Consider the following 18,931-nt stretch of genomic DNA (forward strand, 5'->3'; position numbering starts at 1 on the left):
TTCCATCAGCCTTTTCTCCCACCGAAAATACAGAATTGCCCGAGTCCGTTCCAGAGGTGAAAGTTTGCAAGATGACCACAGAAATCAAGATGGGCCAAAGATCTTGCCTGGAACCACACCGTTTTGAACGTTTTTCGGAGTGGCACAGTCTTCTTAGAGCAGTTGCTAGGCTTATACATCGTTTAGCTTGCAAAGATAGTGAGCCTTTACAGGTCCAGGATATGATAAAGGCTAAGAGCGTCATATTCAAGTCAGTACAGAGATCTGCTTTCAAGCAGGAAATAGCTAGGCTAGAGCAAGGGCTCAACATCCCTAATCAAAGTCTTCTAAATGAGTTAAACCCATTTCTAGACAAGGAGGGTATTTTGAGAGTTGGAGGAAGGTTAGCCAAAGCTAAACTCAAGGCGTGCATAAAAAACCCCATCATCATACCCCCTAATAGTCACACTGCATTGCTGCTCGTTCGGCATCACCATGAAAGGATCCATCATCAGGGTAGAACTCTAACTGAGGCAGCCCTTAGAAATGAAGGTCTGTGGGTAGTTAATGCCAAAAGGTTGGTCAACAGTTGTATTTTCAAATGTGTTAAATGCAGGCGCCTTAGGCGAAACTGTCAAAGTCAGTTGATGGCAGAACTACCTCAGGATAGGACTTTGACAGACCCACCCTTTTCCCATGTGGGAATCGATGTGTTTGGTCCTTGGGAGGTTGTCACTAGGAAAACCAGGGGTGGTGTTGTAAATAACAAGAGGTGGGCAGTTTTGTTTACTTGTTTAGTAATACGAGCTGTCCATATAGAAGTCATAGAAGGGATGGACACTTCATCATTTTTAAACGCATTAAAAAGGTTCATAGCCCTCAGAGGGCCAATTAAGTCAATTCGGTCGGACTGTGGCACCAATTTTGTAGGTGCGACCAAAGAACTCAATTGTGTGTCTAGGTTTGGGAGAGACCCAAAGGTTCAGAACTTTACGAATACTGAACAAATTATGTGGACTTTCAATGTTCCTCACGCCTCCCACATGGGTGGTGTTTGGGAGAGGATGATTGGTATTAGTCGCAAAATCCTTAATGCCATGCTTTTGAGTCATAGGTCATTGACGCATGATGTTTTGGTGACACTTATGGCGGAAGTTACCGCAATTATCAACAACCGGCCGCTGGTTCCCCTTACCAGTGACCCTGAGAACTTACAACCACTGACTCCTGCACTTATTTTGACACAAAAGGTGCCAGGATGGAAGGACATCATGTTGCCAGTTCCGGACGGAACTCACCGTGCCCTGTGGAAACAGGTGCAGTCCTTGGCCAACCACTTTTGGAAAAGGTGGAAAGCTGAGTACTTAAGCCAGCTTCAAGCTAGAAGAATCTGGCAAAGCCCACAGGACAACATTGAGGTTAACAACGTTGTGTTGTTAAAGGACAAAGACTTGCCCCGCCATGCATGGCCCATGGGCATTGTATTAAAGACCTTTCCTTGCCCGGATGGTAAGGTCAGGAAAGTTCAATTAAAGACTTGCAACAGAGACAAAGTGTCCATTTTGGACAGACCAATTAGTGACCTCGTGTTGCTTATTGGAGATGTTTAAAGTTCTAGTGTTTGTATTGTCATATGTGCAAAGGTGTTTGTATGTTTTTGAGTGGTAAATTCCCACATCCTGGGAATTTAAGCGGGGAGTGTTCCGTCCCCCAGGACGATGGTTTGCCTTACTTATTGGTCGTTTGTTTGTTTTCCCTCCTTTGCATTTTGTTTCAGCCTCTGGCTGCAAAAGCCCAGGAAAGGTGGCTTGAAGTCTGCAAGTTTTCTTTGCAATGATTGGTCAAAGAGTGCAACATCTTAGGACCGCCCTTTTTACCAGGGTCTAGTCTCCATTTTAGAGTTTCATTCTGGCTATAGTCTTCCAACGTGCTGGAGCTGTGCAAGGCTAACTGGGACAAATCATCCTCAAAACCAGGCCAATCTAAGCCTATCCAAATTAGATAAGTATTGAATTATACTGATCTGGAATAGGAAATCTAGTTAGAGGAGCAGGGTTATTCCATCGCTTCTAGAACTAATCTTTGCTGTAAAGATAGGGAAGGAAAGAGTTTCTCCTTCTAATATAGACAGCGTGATTAGGGTATAGTGGTTCTATAATCACCTTTGCCTTCTGGAACCAGGGATAATTCTGCAACTAAAACCTATGGAAATTTGTTTCATTTTCTGCAACTTTAAGATCTGTGCCAGGTTTACAACCTTGTATGAATAAACATCCTTTTTTGAAGTTCTCCAGACTCAGTCGTTCAATATTTTAGGACAGCTTATAGGGATTTGCAGTTCGCCCGGATAAAGGACGGCACGTTTCAGCTTTATAGTTTTTTTTATTGTCTGGCGGACGGCACATCAACTGTCTCTTTAATAAATAAACTGCATAAATAGAGAGTGGTGTTATGGAGAATGGAGGGTTTCAACAATATACAATGGATATGATTTTTCAAATTTGCCAGAATTGCAAAGGCTTTCATTTCTGCTGCCATCAAAATATAGACGATTTGAACTCAATACTTCTACCAATGCTGCCACCAATGCTTTATTCAGGAGCCCTGTCTAGGTTAGGATATTGAGAGAGCCACATGAGACACTTCATGTGAGGAGAAACAAGAAATAGTTGTTTATTTGTATTTTGAACAGAAAATATGCATGATGATTTCATTAACATTGAACAGTAAAGATGCTTAGTGGTTTCATTAAAGGCTTATGCCTTTCTCTTCAAAGGATGGTCTTATAACTTGGTTTCTGTGTAAATACGTTCCTTCACCAAGGAAACACAAGCAGGACAATTTACTTTTAAATCCACTTTTCCTGGGATTTAAACAGCAAAACTCTTGACTATAGACTTCATAATATAGTTCTCAGCCCTTCCTTTCCTGAAGACTTTAACCATATTCCTCAAAGAGGCTTCTTTTTCAAAGCACAGTTCCCAAGTGACTGAATTCTAAAAACCAACTGCTGACTGACTGAATTTCAAACCCTAACTGAAAAAGAACTCTCTGGCTGCTTAGCTCCAACTGTTACTTTGGCTCTGCCCATCTCAATTTGCTAAGCAACTTCTCATTTGCATCAGCCTATCAGACTGTACCTATTGTAATGGATGCCTGATGGCTCCTCCCCTTACTCTGCTGAGCTTCTGCAAGTAAGGCATGTAAAATGGCCACACTCAGCCCTGCTTACAAAATGGTCACACACCAGTCCAGCAAGGTGGGCCACTTACCAACCCTGTAAGGTAGGCAAGATCCATTACAGGTGTCATTAAAATGATGCTTGTATCAATATATATCAGTATCAGTGATAGTGTGACTGTCATAGAATAGCATCTTTGTGCAATAAAGTCTATGGTTGGGGGCATTACTTTTTCTATATGTCTCTATTCATATCTCCATCAATGGAACAGCAGTGAAATTAATCTTTCTTTGTGGGACTAGCAATTCCTTAGGAAGCAGAACTGCCATAACTTCATTTAAAAGTTCTGAACATCCTGATTCTTGAGAGAGGGTTTTGAAAAAACCCGTTGGAACTTCTAGTTGTACAAAAGAACTCCCTGGGAGCTTTATCACATAAAGACTGATGAAGGAACTCAGTGCTAAACAACAGAACTTGTGAAAGGACAATTGCATTGGCTGCATCTAAACTCCACTTTATTTAGAAGAGTTATATCCTGCCTTTTGGCTACAAAGGCACCTTTGCATATGAATGAAAAAGGTAACATAATGCAATTGCAGTACCCTCTTGGTAGGAATTCAAAAGAACTGAGATTTAATAGAGCAGTAGTGAACTAGTTACAATGGCTGAGTGGTAAGTTAACAGTCCTAAAGCCTTGCAAGGTACCGATTATTCACTAAAACTTTACACCCTGCTCATCTCCCAATGGGCTGTGCCTCTGAAGCAGTGAGTTGGAGCCTCTGATGTTGATCATAAAAGGTTTCTCATGCGGAGAAAATTAGCTACCACATTGTGAGGAAGGGAATATAGCAGAAGTATTTTTTATGGTGTGTGATAATTATTCAGAAGGAAGGTTCCGTGAAACAGGTATGGAGCCAAGTGGGCCTCCCACTGCGCCTAACCATGCAGCATGCTGGAGAGTTTTGATCCTTTCATCCAAAGCCTGATTGGCATATTTAGCCGAGGATCATTATGCTGCACAGTAGGACCCCCGTACCCATGGGATCAGTACTCACAAATTCACCCACCTGCATCCTCTGTAGGATTCTTCTAGGTCCTCAGGACAATTCTGTGATATACTTCGGTCAGATGTTACTACATAATTAGACTGAAGCATCTAGCATATTCCTAGTAAGGATACCTTTCTAAACATTTTCTAGGTCCTCCAGTATGACTCTACTGGTGAACTTTTGGTGAAAGTCATTCATTTCAGTAAGGTTCACTATTATTCATAGTTTTCTGTTCCCATAGTGAACTTAGGAAAATATCTTCACAGATATGGAAATTGTACTCTACATTTCTTTTTTATTGCTACACAGATTTTGGAACATCTCTATTTGCATATACATATCTTTGAGATGGAACTCAAGTTTAAACATAAAATTCATGAATGTTCATACACACCTTAAACCAATAGCCTGGGCACAATTTTATATACCAGCCAGGTTAATAACTGGGCGGCGTATAGAGAGCACACAACTCCCATGTCACCTCAGCTTCACTGCCTGCCTGTTTGCTACTGGGCACAATACAAATACATAGGCTTTGGCCTATGAAGCCCTAAATGGCCCCAGCCCAGTTTACCTGTCTGAATGCATCTCCCTTTATGAACCACCGCAAAGACTTAGATCAACTGGGGAGGAACTGCTCTCGGTCCCACCACCATCATGAGAGGACGATAGATAGGGCCTTCTCAGTGATGGCCCCCCGGCTATGGAATTCACTCACTGGGGAGATTAGATCAGCTCCCTCCCGCCTGTCCTTCAGAAAGATGGTGAAGACCTGGCTGTGGGATCAAGCTTTTGGGGCAGTGCAATGAGGCAATAATAGGCAACTTACTCCGCTGACCGGAGCCAGCATGGTGTCTTGAGTTGGCTTAAACAGCTGATTTTAAAGTAGATATAACTAATTTTAATTATGTTCCGGCACGGAATGCTTGCTGTATATATATTGTGCTCTGCCCTGAGTCCCCTTCAGGGTGAGAAGGGCAGAATATAAATGTTTTAAATAAATAATAAATACAATGTGTTGTCAAAGGCTTTCATGTATGGCCATGTTCCAGAAGTATTACTTCCTGATGTTTCACTCACATCTATGGCAGGCATTCTCAGAGGTTGTGAGGTATGGAGAAACTAAGCAAGGAAGGTTTACATATCTGTGGAAGTTCCTGGGTGGGGGGAAAGAAGTCTTGTCTGTTGGAGGCCAGTGTGAATGTTATCATTGATCACCTTTGTTAGCATTAAATGGCCTTCCCAGCCTCCAAAATCAGAACAGTAAATAAGAAACAGCACTCTGAAAACAGAAGAATTCCAGACATGAATCAATCAGGGGTAGCTAGACTCTGAACAAAGGATTCCCCCAGGCCAGGATGTGAGGCTGGGAAGGCCATTTAATGCTAACAAAGTTGATTAATTATAACATTCATACTGGCCTCCAACAGACAAGAGTTCTTTCCCCCCACCCAGGAACTTCCAGAGATATATAAACCTTCCTTGCTTAGTTTCTCCATACCTCACAACCTCTGAAGATGCCTGCCATAGATGTGGGCGAAACGTCAGGAGATAATACTTCTGGAACATACAGCCCAGAAAACACACAACACAACAACCCAATAATAAATACGAACCTATGAAACCGCACGATCTCTTCGCTCGTCGGGGGAGGCCCTCCTCTCGCTCCCACCACCCTCGCAGGCGCGGTTGGTGGGGACGAGAGAGAGGGCCTTCTCTGTTGTGGCCCCCCAGCTTTGGAACCTGCTCCCTAACTGGCCCCCACCCTCCTCTCCTTCCGGAAGAATCTGAAAACCTGGCTTTTCCGGAAAGCCTTTGATGAGTGACTTTTGTTGGTTTAAGATGCCTGCCTATGTAATAATAGACCCACTGATCTGCCCTTTTATTGTCACTATTGTCATTTATAGTACTTCATTGACTATGTCAATTATGTAACTATCTCCTCCCGATTTGACACATTCACCTTTTGGCCCAGACTTGTGTTTGATATACCTGTTTTAACATTTCATCTTGTAAGATTGTCCTTTTCGATTGTTTTACCAATATTGTTGATTTATTGTTGTAAATTTGTGTTTTTGTTTTGATTTTATATTGTGATGTTGGGCAAGGCCCCATGTGAGCCGCCCCGAGTCCCTTCGGGGAGATGGGGCGGGGTACAAGAATAAATTATTATTATTATTATTATTATTATTATTATTATTATTATTATTATTAAATACATTAAAAAATTGTGTTCACAAAACAAAGATGGTGTACACTGCCCGGGCTGTGGTGCAAGCTGGTGAGCAGCCAGCTGAGACCAATCACTCTGACCAAGAGGTCATGAGTTCGAGGCCAGCTCGGAGCCTATGTTTGTCTTTGTCTTTGTTCTATGTCAAGGCATTGAATGTTTGCCTTATATGTGTAATGTGATCCGCCCTGAGTCCCCTTCGGGGTGAGAAGGGTGGAATATAAAATATAAATACTGCAAATAAATAAATAAATAAATACACTGAACCATCAGAAAGCAAAGATATTAGTACAGTAGAGTCTCAGTTATCCAACACTCACTTATCCAACGTTCTGGATTATCCAACACATTTTTGTAGTCAGTGTTTTCAATGCATTGTGATATTTTGGTGCTAAACTCATAAGTACAGTAATTACTACATGGCATTAATGTGCAATGAACTACTTTTTCTGTCAAATTTGTTGTATAACATGATGTTTTGGTGCTTAATTTGTAAAATCATAACCTATTTTGATGTTTAATAGGCTTTTTCTTAATCTCTCCTTATTATCCAACATATTCGCTTATCCAACGTTCTGCCGGCCCGTTTATGTTGGATAAGTGAGACTCTATTGTATTTCAGATACCCATGTGGACAATGTTGGATTTTGAAGTATTTGGGATATTAGAATTCCAAATAAGGGATGCTCAACTTGTTTATATTTGCACTCTTATTTCTAAAGTAGTGCCATGAGTAGGATTTCCCTCCTCACAAAATCTATGCTCCTTTGTCTTACATATATTATACACATACGAATGTTTTTCAAAAGACTTCCACAATTTTAAAAATTCTATTTATTGATTTTCAAAAGCAAATTACATCACTTTTCTTCATAGTCACCTTACTTTGCAATGCATTTTTGCCACTGTCATATCAATGTTTTAATGCCATCAGCAAAAAAAATCTTTGGTTGAGCAAGTAGCCACTGATGCAGTGTCATGAATCAGTTCCAGTATTCTTTTTTTATTCCTCGTGGTCATGGCTGTTGCTGGCCACATGGAGCACTCTGTATCTGTCACACTCGTATGGCCATTTTCAAACATTTCAGTCCATTCATAGATTTATTTTGTTGTGTCAGGAGTGACTTGAGAAACTGCAAGTCACTTCTGGTGTGAGAGAATTGTCTGTCTGCAAGAGCATTGCCCAGGGGACGCCTGTATGTTTGCTGTTTTACCATCCTATGGGAAGCTTCTCTCATGTTGCTGTATGGAGAGCTCACACACTCTTCCCGGATTTGAACCGCCCATTAATAGATGACTTTACAAGAGATAATTTTATCCTCATACTTGAGCGCACATGCGGATATGAATTTGTGTTCCCAGTACACTTATCTGTCCACAAAAAGCATATGACAAAATGCTGTTTATTTTGGTGCAATTTATAAGTTTCACAGCCATTTTCACCGCAACATGACAACTTTTCTATTGAACTTCAAGGTCAGACAGGTTGTTCCATGCCTCACTGAGATACCACCAGTTACTACTGCTCCTGCTTTCACAGTTTCCAGTGAAAACATGAAAGTGCAGAAACCTTCTGAAGATCCTTTGTATATTGCACCATATGAACGATGGCTTGAGAATGTGCATGAAATGCCCCTGTGTTGATTAGTACTGGTAGTACAGTGTAAGTGCAATGCCATTTTGACTATAAGTTTAATCAATGGAATGTTGTAAATGCAGGGCTGTCTGCTCGTAACTAATCAATATAACTATGGGAGGGAGTAGAAATAGGCTGTGCTGAATGAGTGCAGTGATTACAGAGACTGGATAGATTTACAACAGTGGAGTTCAGATTTCCTTTAAACATTAATTATCTCCATTCATGGTGAGCTATCAGTAAATTACAAACTCAGCAGGAGTCTATTTGTACCTTCAGCTGAGCAAAGGGTACATTTTCAGCTGTTTCTTTCTCTTTTAGTAAGTCAAGATGAAGACATGTTCTTCCCATTTATCACCTGGTATACAAATGCACATTGCCCTCAGGTTTAATGATAGCTGGCTGGAGCAGTTGCAATTATGACCTCATTGCACTTCCACCCTGGTTATGTATGGAAACAGATGGTTTAAGAGATGTTAAATAGAGAAAATTTAGTCTGGAAAATTATCAGTGGCTACTTGTCATAATGGCTGTATATTCTGAGTTATACACATCAGTAAGGCAGAATGTCGAGGAAAGGCAATGGAGAGTGCCAGCATCATTAATGTGCCATTGTGATCTCTGGGGCTCTAATTGGGGAGGATGACAGATTGCATACCTACTTGCCACTTACTAGCCCATCAGCCATTCAAACTGCAGGCTGATACCACAGCTTTCACTACCACAAACCTAGAATCATAGAGTTGGAAGAGACCACAAGGGCCATTCCGTTGACCCTTCCCCCTCCCTCCACCATGTAGGAACACACAATGAAAGCACTCCCAACAGATGGCCATCTAGCCTCTGTTTAAAAACTTCCAAACATAAAGACTCCACCACACTCCAAGGCAGCATATTCCAATGTTAAAGTGCTCTTGCCATATTCAAGTGAAATCTCTTTTTCTGTAATTTGAATCCATTGCTCTGTGTCCCATAATAGCAGAAACGAAATCTGCTTCATGTTCATTGTGATATCCTTTCAGATATTTAAACCGGCTATCATGTCCCATCTTAAACTTCTGTTCTCCAAGCTAAGCATTCCCAGCTCCCTACGCTGCTCCTCGTAGAACTTTGCCTTCAGATCTTTGACCACTTTGGTCACCCTCCTCTGGACATAGAATCATAGAATTATAGAATAGTAGAGTTGGAAGAGACCTCATGGGCCATCCAGTCCAACCCCCTGCCAAGAAGCAGGAAATCGCATTCAAAGCACCCCCGACAGATGGCCATCCAGCCTCTGCTTAAAAGCCTCCAAAGAAGGAGCCTCCACCACAGTCCGGGGGAGAGAGTTGCACTGCCAAATAGCTCTCACAGTGAGGATGTTCTTTCTGATGTTCAGGTGGAATCTCCTTTCCTATAGTTTAAAGTCATTGTTCTGCACCCTAGTCTCCAGGGCAGCAGTAAACAAGCTTGCTCCCTCCTCCCTATGATGTTCCGGCTTCTTAAATTATGATGCCTAGATTTGGACAAAGTATTCCAGGTCAGGTTTGACCAAAGCAGATTAGAGTACTACTCTTCTTTGGAAGTACAGTGTTCCCTCACTTATTGCAGGGGTTACGTTCCAGGACCACCCGTGAAAAGTGAAAATCCGTGAATCCTGCCACTGCAGCTGCCTTGTGAGGTGAAAACAAAGCTGCTTCAGCCTCCTTTTCTCTCCCTTCGGCTTCCCCTTCCTTCCTTCCTTCCTTCCTTCCTTCCTTCCTTCCTTCCTTCCTTCCTTCCTTCCTTCCTTCCTTCGGCTTCTCCTTAGGAAGGAAGCACAAGGAGGAATTGATAATATTATTTTATGATTTATAATATTTTAGTGTTTATTAAAAAAACGCAAAATAGCGAGTCTGCAAAAAGCAAACCGCGAAGTAGTGAGGGGACACTGTACTATTACTTTCCTTGATTTTGGTCCTCAGCATAAAGGCCCATGGATTCCATGGGTTCCCGGTCAGGTTGGGGGGAGGCATGGAGAAGCCATCGCTTCACACCCCGCACTGCACAACTTGCCTTATCCCTCATTCCATGGGGGGAGATGTTGCTGCCAGGCTTCTCCCTATTGCTGGAAAGGCAACATGAGAAGGCTACTGTGTTGCTGCGGTGGCAGTGTGCATTGCTTTCATCTTTCAGCATGGAGCCTAGCTGGAAGTCCCTGTACATTGTCTAATGGGCTCCGTGCTCAAAGCGGTGTAAGATGGGCAAATTGGCCTTTGTGATGAGGTAATGAGGCACTGTTGATTCAATAGCTGCCACATCACACTGCTGTTGCATATTCAGCTTGCTGTCTGTTTGATCCCTAGATCCCTTTCATACACACTAATGTTAAGCTGTGCCACCCATTCTAGGGATGCTATCCCACTGGGGGGGGGGGGGGGGGGCGAGTATCACATTACCGTTGTGTTATGTCCTGTTGCATTAGAAAGCAAATTATATCATTTCTCAGATGCTGTTCTTTCTTGCCTTTTCTCACGAAATCATCAATTTTTCCATGAGCGAGTGTATTTATTTATTTATTTATTTATTTATTTATTTACAGTATTTATATTCCGCCCTTCTCACCCCGAAGGGGACTCAGGGCGGATCACATTATACACACATAGGGCAAACATTCAATGCCCATAAACACATCAAACCGAGACAGAGACAGACGCAGAGGCAATTTAACCTTCTCCTGAGGGGATGTTCGATTCTGGCCACAGGGGGGAGCAGCTGCTTCATCATCCACTCTGATGGCACTTCCTCACTTCCTCATTCCAAGTCGTAAATTAGTTAAACTTGCCTCCCCACTTTTTATAAGTGGTACCTTATTTCCTACTTGATAGATGCAACTATCTTTTGGGTTGCTAGGTCAGCAATGAGAAGGGGCTATTTTTTATTTTTTATTGATGGGTGCTCACCCCGCCACGGGCTGGCCTTGAACTCAGGACCTCATGGTCAGAATGATTTATTGCAGCAGGCTGCTCAACAGCCTGTCGCCACAGCCCTCCCCCCCTCCCCAAGATACTGATCTTAACTAGACACCATTTTAGGGGTACTGGGCTTTTCCCCAAATCTCAGTACTCTCCATCGCAGAAGTCCAAAACTTAAAAAGCTAGCGGTACTGCAACTTCAAAAGCCAATTAGATATTCATTGCAACATTACTAGAACTGAGCATGGCTCTTTCTGTTTTGATGCAAAAAACTCTATGAGAAGAAAGAGAAGCTGCATGTGTCAATTAAATCCTCAAAATATTAATAGTATTTCTCTCTAGGTAGAGCCTTAAATTCTTAGAAGGAAAGTGATTTTGATTCTACATTAGACAGAACTTCTCAAAGGTCAAAGCTCTTTGATGGTAGGAGAGACGGTGGTGGACTTTATTGATTTTTTGACTAGCCTTCAGGTTGCTTATCTGTATATTTCAACACTAGAAGGGAGTTGAGCAAGATATCCTTTATATCTCTTCCAAATCTATATTTTTTATAATTCTAAAAGTATTAAAAATAATTCAAAAATCCTCTTTCCTCTTGCTTCAGGTCTTGGCCACGCACATGCACTCACAGCCCACAGCCAACCACATCTATCTATCCCTCCTTAAGATGTTATTGCCGCATAAAAGGCAATCTGAGGGAAATGACCTTTCCTTTAGTAGGGAACACACTATAACAAGCACAAGGGAAAACATGGTCTCAACTCACTGCAACAAAATGCTAAGTGTCATTTGGCTAGAGCAGGGGTCCCCAAACTAAGGCCCGGGGGCCGGATGCGGCCCTCCAAGGTCATTTACCTGGCCCCCGCCCTCATTTATAATATAACATTTTTATATCAGTTTTAATAATATAATATATTGTATATACATATGATATTGATAATAATATTATCATTTTATACAATATAATAATATTAATTATATGTTATATATTACATATAATATTACAGTATAGTGGTATAGTTCAATATAGTAATATATAATGCTAATATTGTGCTATGCTAATAATATAGTATATTGTGTGTACATACAGCTGCTCTGAGTTCCCTTCGGGGTGAGAAGGGTGGGATATAAATGTAGTAAATAAATGTAGTAAATGAATTAAATAAATAATTTTGGACTTGGGCTTGCCCAAAGTCTGAATTGACTTGAAGACACACAACAACAACAACAGTCCTAATTAACCTGACTACCTCATTGGCCCACACTTCCTATTGAAATCCTGATAGGTTTATGTTGGTTAAAATTATTTTCCTTTTTAAATATTGTATTGGTCTTTCATTGTTATTGTTGTTGTTTTGCACTGCAAATAAGATATGTGCAGTGTGCATAGGAATTTGTTTTTTTTTTCTTTTCCAAATGATAATTCGGCCCCTCAACAGTCTGAAGGATTGTGGACAGGCCCTCTGCTTTAAAAGTTTGAGGACCCCTGGGCTAGAGTGATGGGAAAGACGTCATGTTGGGGAGGGAAGAAATGTGGAATTGCAATGAAATCTGCCTTTCATGTAGTTACAATTACTCTTATTCATTAATTTTATTTTATGCACGTATATCCTGCATTTCCCCCAGTAATGGGATTCAAGTTGGCTAACAACACATTTAAAAGCAAGACAGATTAGACTGTACAAAAGCATTAATAAAAGTGTAAATGTAAGTTATTTAAAAACCAATTAAACAGTTTATAAGGTTACAACATCAAACATAACATGTTCATTATAGGACACAGATCTTAAAAACAATGCACAGTAAAATCCTATCTCGCTCAGCTTTTTAAAAAACCTAATGGAATAAGAATGTTTTAATTTGATGTCATTCCCTGGGAGGGAGTTCCAAAGTTCGGGACCAGCCAGACTTTCCCTTGTTCCCACCACATGAGCCTAGGACAGTGATGGCCAACCTATGACACACGTGTCAGCACTGACACACCTAGCCATTTTTGCTGACACGCTACCGCATGCAGATTGATTGGATGACTATGTCTTTTGTGGCCAAATTTGGTGTGATTTGGTCCAGTGGTTTTGTTGTTTACTCCATGGGAATTATGCACATTACTATCATTCTATTATTATTCTATTATTATTGTAATATATTATCATATTATTAGGTAAAGGTAAAGGTTTTCCCCTGACATTAAGTCCAGTCATGTCTGACTGTGGGGGTTGGTGCTCATCTCCATTTCTAAGCCAAAGAGCTGGCGTTGTCCGTAGACACCTCCAAAGTCATGTGGCCACTAGTATGACTGCATGGAGCGCTGTTACCTTCCCGCCGGAGCGGTACCTATTGATCTACTCACATTTGCATGTTTTCGAACTGCTAGGTTGGCATGAGCTGGAGCTAACAGCGGCCGCTCACACCGCTCCCGGGGTTTGAACCTGGGACCTTTCGGTCTCCAGCTCAGTGCTTTTACACACTCCGCCACCGGAGTGTGTAAAATATTATTAATTAATATTTAATTATTATTAATTATTAATTAATTATTATTACCATTATATTATTATTATATTATTCATCATTCATGACTACATTGAAACTAGAATAGAGAGAAATCAGCATGGAAACTGCAAGAGGTACCATAGATTGTTGTACATGGAAATAATGGTAGTAAATAGTTTTTGATTTATTAAATACAGTTATATATTACAATTATACATTTTTGTTATTTAAACTATACATATTTTGAAATTATGGGTTGTTTTTTTCTCTCTCAAAGTGACACACCACCCAAGTCATGCTAGGTTTTTTGGTGAATTTTGACACACCAAGTGCAAAAGGTTGCCCATCATTGGCCTAGGAATAAGGTGAGACAGAGAGGAGGACCGTCTAGACTGTAGAGCAGGGGTCCCCAAACTAAGGCCCGGGGGCCGGATGCGGCCCTCCAAGGTCATTTACCTGGCCCCTGTCCTAAACTTTAGACTTGGGGTCTACCTGGTCTTTGGAGGTCTCTTTGCTTACTTATAGCCTTATGAGATCGCCTAGATGGTCTTTGAAGGTCTCTTTGCTTAGCTACAACCTTATGAAGCCATCTAGATGGCTTTTGGAGGTCCCTTTCCTTACCTATGGTCCTATAAGATGGTCTAGATGGCCTTTGAGGGTCTCTTTCCTTACCTATGGTTTTATGAGATTGTCTAGATGGCCTTTGGAAGCCCCTTTCCTTATCTATGGTCTTATGAAACCATCTAGATGGTCTTTGAGGGTCCCTTTCCTTATCTATGGTCTTATGAGACCATCTCGATGGTCTTTGGAGGCTTCTTTGCTTACCTATGTCTGAAATGACTTGAAGGCACACAACAACAACAATCCTAATTTTGGACTATTTCATCATTGTCCGGCCCCCCAACAGTTTGAGGGACTGTGAATCGGCCCTCCACTTAAAAAGTTTGAAGACCCCTGCTGTAGAGCTCTAAGGGACTCATAAAGGCAGATGTGTGTGTGTATGTACCTTCAAGTTACTTGTCAGTTTATAACAACTGAATTTTATGGGGTTTTATTAGACATATTACACATCCACTTAGTGCAGTACAAGGTAAGATCAGCCCTGACACATTCTTAAGATATTAAAAAATATTTAAAATGGAATATAGCACACCTATACCTGTGACTACAAAAAAAATCCCAAAACCGTTGGAGGTTGTAGATATAAATAAATAGAAGCTTTACCACAGTTTCTGAACCAAGATACAACCTGCAGTATAATAATGTGTCACTCAGGCTTGTGTGACAAGTAACAGTATCTTTACTTCAGTTCAAAAGATCAAAGAAGGCAACGATATATACAGCAGTCTCTCTAAATTCACACAGAGAACATAGGGAATAAATAGTCCCTTTAAACAGCCTTTAAATATTTGCCTTATAAATAATCAGGCTTTGGAGAGTTGGCAGCCATTTCCTTTCCTTACTATTTCCAGTCAGCATTTTCTTCACTCTACAAGGTGAAAGTAGCAGTTTAAACCATTTGTCTCAGCAGCAAGCCAGAGACAGTAGCCAATCGGAATTCTGGCTGGTTCAGCCAATCAGCTGTCGACACATGCCTTTCCCTGGTAAGTTCAGAAACATCACCCCCATGGATACAGGAGTTGTTCTGTAATAATTAGAAATGATTTTAAAATCTATCAAGACCCCCATCCCAACGTTCTATCAGCAGCAGCTTCTGGGGGCATCATCTATGCAGACCTTATACTCACTGCAAGAACACATTCAGGATAACTGACTCTGTAGATAATAATGAAAAACATATATCTTAAAACAATTTTCAGCTTGTGACATTCAAAATGTGGTTTATTACATAAAGAGACCCTGCAGTACATTGAATACGGAAGGAAACCCTCTAGAGCTTTCAAAATTCTCAGAATATTTTAGTAATATCAGGGATAAAGGGATCAAGTGCTCCTCTAGTTTACCATTTTCTGAAAAACAATCATTCATCCAAGGATCTATTAGATGCTTGCAAACCATGCCTTCAGAATGATAGGACCCTACTTAGGAAAGAAATGGATGGATATTGAGACCTGACACTTAAGTTCACTTAAGTTTAAACATTTGACATATACATCTATTTTGAGAAAATGGGTTTTTATGCATCCCTGAAGCCCCTGCTCTATTGTAGAGATGTTACAATAAGGATGTATTTGATGCACATTGAAAAAAATGGCATAGCACAGACCTGCACAACATGTCGCCTGTCATCTTCTTTTTATCCAGTGACAAAACCTGCCAAGGTTGTTGTATGTCTTTTGGGCTGTGTGGCCATGTTCCAGAAGTATTCTCTCCTGACGTTTCACCCACATCTATGGCAGGCATCCTCAGAGGTTGTGAGGCATGGATAAACTAGGCAAGGAAAGGAAAAAATATATATCTGTGGAGAGTCCAGGGTGTGACAAGTGTCTTTTGTCAGTTGGAAGCTAGCATTAATATTTCAGTTAATCACCCTGATTAGCATTGGAAAGGTTTTGTCTCTTGCCTGGGGGGCATCCTTTGTTCTGTCATTAGCCGTCCTTGGGGCTCCTCTGTCCTCAGAGTGTTGCTTCCCATCTACTGTTTTGATTTTAGAGTTTTTTAATACTGGTAGCCAGATTTTGTTCATTTTCATGGTTTCCTCCTTTCTGTTGAAGTTGTCAACATGCTTGTGGATTTCAATGGCTTCTCTGTGTAGTCTGACATGATAGTTGTTGGAGTGGTCCAGCATTTCTGGACCACTCCAGAGATCTAGAGATGAGAGATTTCATTTCTCGCACCCAAACACGAGTCAAAGAACATGAAAGGCACTGCAGACTAATTCAACCAGAGAAATCAGCCATAGCAGAGCACTTGATGAACCAGCCTGGACACAGTATATTATTTGAGAACACAGAAATGCTGGACCACTCCAACAACTAGTATTTATGAAGAGGTCTTTAACTTCTTCATGAAGTTGCTGTGTGTGTATGGGTGGCATGGGAGGAACGGAGGCAAGAACTTAGACACTTCTTTCTCTAGGAAAATGACTGCAACCTGCTACTATGCTGAGAGGAAGCAGTGAAATCAAGACTATTCCGCCTGGCTGCTTGCTTTGAGAAAAAGTCTTACTCTCACAAACCCAGAGCATGACACTAAAAACCTATCTACAGCCCAAAGAAATTTAGCCTATTTTCATTTCTGCACCTTCATACTGCCATGTTGTGCTGGCCTGGTATAGCATAATACTCTGACTCTTGATTTTTAAAGTTGGAATTCTTATAAGAGGATTTCCAAATTGTGAGTATTGTTTTATCTACAATTTAATTTTTCTTAATATGCATTTTAAAGAGTCGGAAGCAACTGAATGAATAAACAACAACAACAAATATATATAGTTCTCTATTTCTTTGACAGCCTACAAAGAAGGCCATAAAATTTTTCCAGGCTGAAGAACGTTGGACTGTTTTTGATTTACAAACATCCCCTCCACCCTGCAATGTCATGGAACTTTGGTGATTTTTGACATCAGAGGCCTCCTATGCGCAAACACAGCACACGGGATTATGCTATGCTCATTGGTTATTGTATTGATAAAATCAATTAAAGCTCGCAGTTGTATAAAAATTACTCTATCTGGTTTAATTTCTCTCTCTACTTGTGTAAGTAGTTACTGGATTCTTGATTTGTTTTAAGCTAGATAGAAGATTAGACCTCCAGATTCATTTGAGTTATCTGTTTTAGGTAAAACAATTAAAAAATCCAAATTCCAAATGGAATTTGGAATTAAAAATGGAATATTGTAAAATGTCTCCAGTGAATGCTGCGTTCTGTGATAGCCTACATATTCACTCATCTATATTTCAACTCAGTAAGGTGTTCTGCTTTATAAAATCATATGTCAGGTTACTAAAATCTCATCTCTACTCTAAATGAGCTTTATTGTCATGTTGACTGAAATATATATTCCATCCTGGTTATTTTAATCTAACTTTCTGTCAGTTTCCATATTCTTTGTCTTGAAAGTTAAATAAGATGATCTGTTTACTGAGATGCCTGCATTTGACATTTCCATGACGAGCTGTTGAGAAGATATATTCTGTGAAGGTGATTATTTCATATAAGAGTATATGGTTGTAAACATCAAACAGGTCAGTGGTGCATTTTTACCCAGGGGATTTAGGCAAGAAAATGTGCCACACTCAATTTGGGAAAGAGACCCCAAATTCTTCCTGCTCCTTCAGGAATTACATAGAAGACATCTGATTTAGCAAGTCAGGGACGTATTTGTGATATCAGCTCCCATTACAATAACTCTCATTTAGATGGCTGTTATTTACATCTCTAATTAGGTACAAAATGAAAAATATTCTAAGGAAGTACAGAAGCAATTTTTAAAAAACTCTAATAATGGCCATATACAGGCAGTCCCCAAGTTACAAACAAGGTAAGGCAGGTTTTGTAGGTTTGTTCTTAAGTTGAATTTGTATGTAAGTCGGAACAAGTACATATTTTAAATATAAAAAAAATGTACCAGCATCTATACATATATATCTTTTTAGCTTTGGATAGTATAAGGAACGGCTAACAGTCTGTGTTGTTTGCTTTGCTGTCTGTGCCCCTGCCCAAAAGATTTCACCTCGCTTTTTGTCCCTGTGATAATTGGATTTTGAAAAATTTGACTTGTGGAAACAAGGATTGGTGATAAAGCTTCAGTGGAGGCACCTTTTCCCATGATAACTCTTTCAAGAGTGAATTCCAGAGGTAGATTTCTCTCACTTCCTGTTGTCTTGTCCTCATTCTTAACTAGGAGCCACAGTGTGCAATGGGTAAAACTCTTGTGCCGGCTGAACTACTGATTGGTGGTTCAAATTCACAAGACAAGGTGAGCTCCCCTCTGTCAGCTCCAGCTTCCCATGTAGAGAGATGAGAGAAATCTCCCACAGGATGGTAAAATATCCAGGGCATCCCCTGGGCAATGTTCCTGCAGATGGCCAATTCTCACACCAGAAGCAACTTGTAGTTTCTCAAGTCACTTCTGACATGATAAAAAAGCTGTGATTCATTTGTAAGTAGGATGTTTATAACTCTTGGCCTGTCTGTACCCATAAACAAAATTCAGTGAAGAACCAGCTGCTTGAGTAGGTCTTTGGGAAAATATGCTTTCCTTAATAATTCTTTTATCATAAAGTGAGTAAAATGTGGCAGTAAGGACATTACCAGATGGGCAAAACTGCCTCTCCTATGATGCTTGAACTTCAGTTGAGCCCACCGGCTCTCATCACACAACATGGATCAACTTCCAGCAAGGCTCCATGTCTCAACTGAAATCCAAGTGTCACAGGAGGCAGCGGTAGCAACATGAGATTTATGGCTGCTCCTGCTTAATAAGTGACTCATTTCACATCAAAACCACCCCTCAAAATTATTTCTTTT

The 18,931-nt window shown here is 40.6% G+C and overlaps 1 protein-coding gene across 2 annotated transcripts in view; it reads left to right on the forward strand.

Moving 5' to 3' along the window:
* The first annotated feature begins 3,116 nt into the window (after positions 1 to 3,116).
* Positions 3,117 to 18,931, forward strand: part of LOC103280222 (translation initiation factor IF-2) — a 55,227-nt gene continuing 39,412 nt past the window's right edge. For both annotated transcript variants that reach the window (XM_062957026.1, XM_062957027.1), the window contains exon 1: positions 3,117 to 3,263. In XM_062957026.1, the coding sequence (XP_062813096.1) occupies positions 3,132 to 3,263 (132 nt within the window). In that variant the 5' untranslated portion in view covers positions 3,117 to 3,131. The remainder of the gene's footprint in view (positions 3,264 to 18,931) is intronic.

Source organism: Anolis carolinensis, chromosome 6, assembly GCF_035594765.1.
Source record: "Anolis carolinensis isolate JA03-04 chromosome 6, rAnoCar3.1.pri, whole genome shotgun sequence".
Classification (NCBI taxonomy): Eukaryota; Metazoa; Chordata; class Lepidosauria; order Squamata; family Dactyloidae; genus Anolis; species Anolis carolinensis.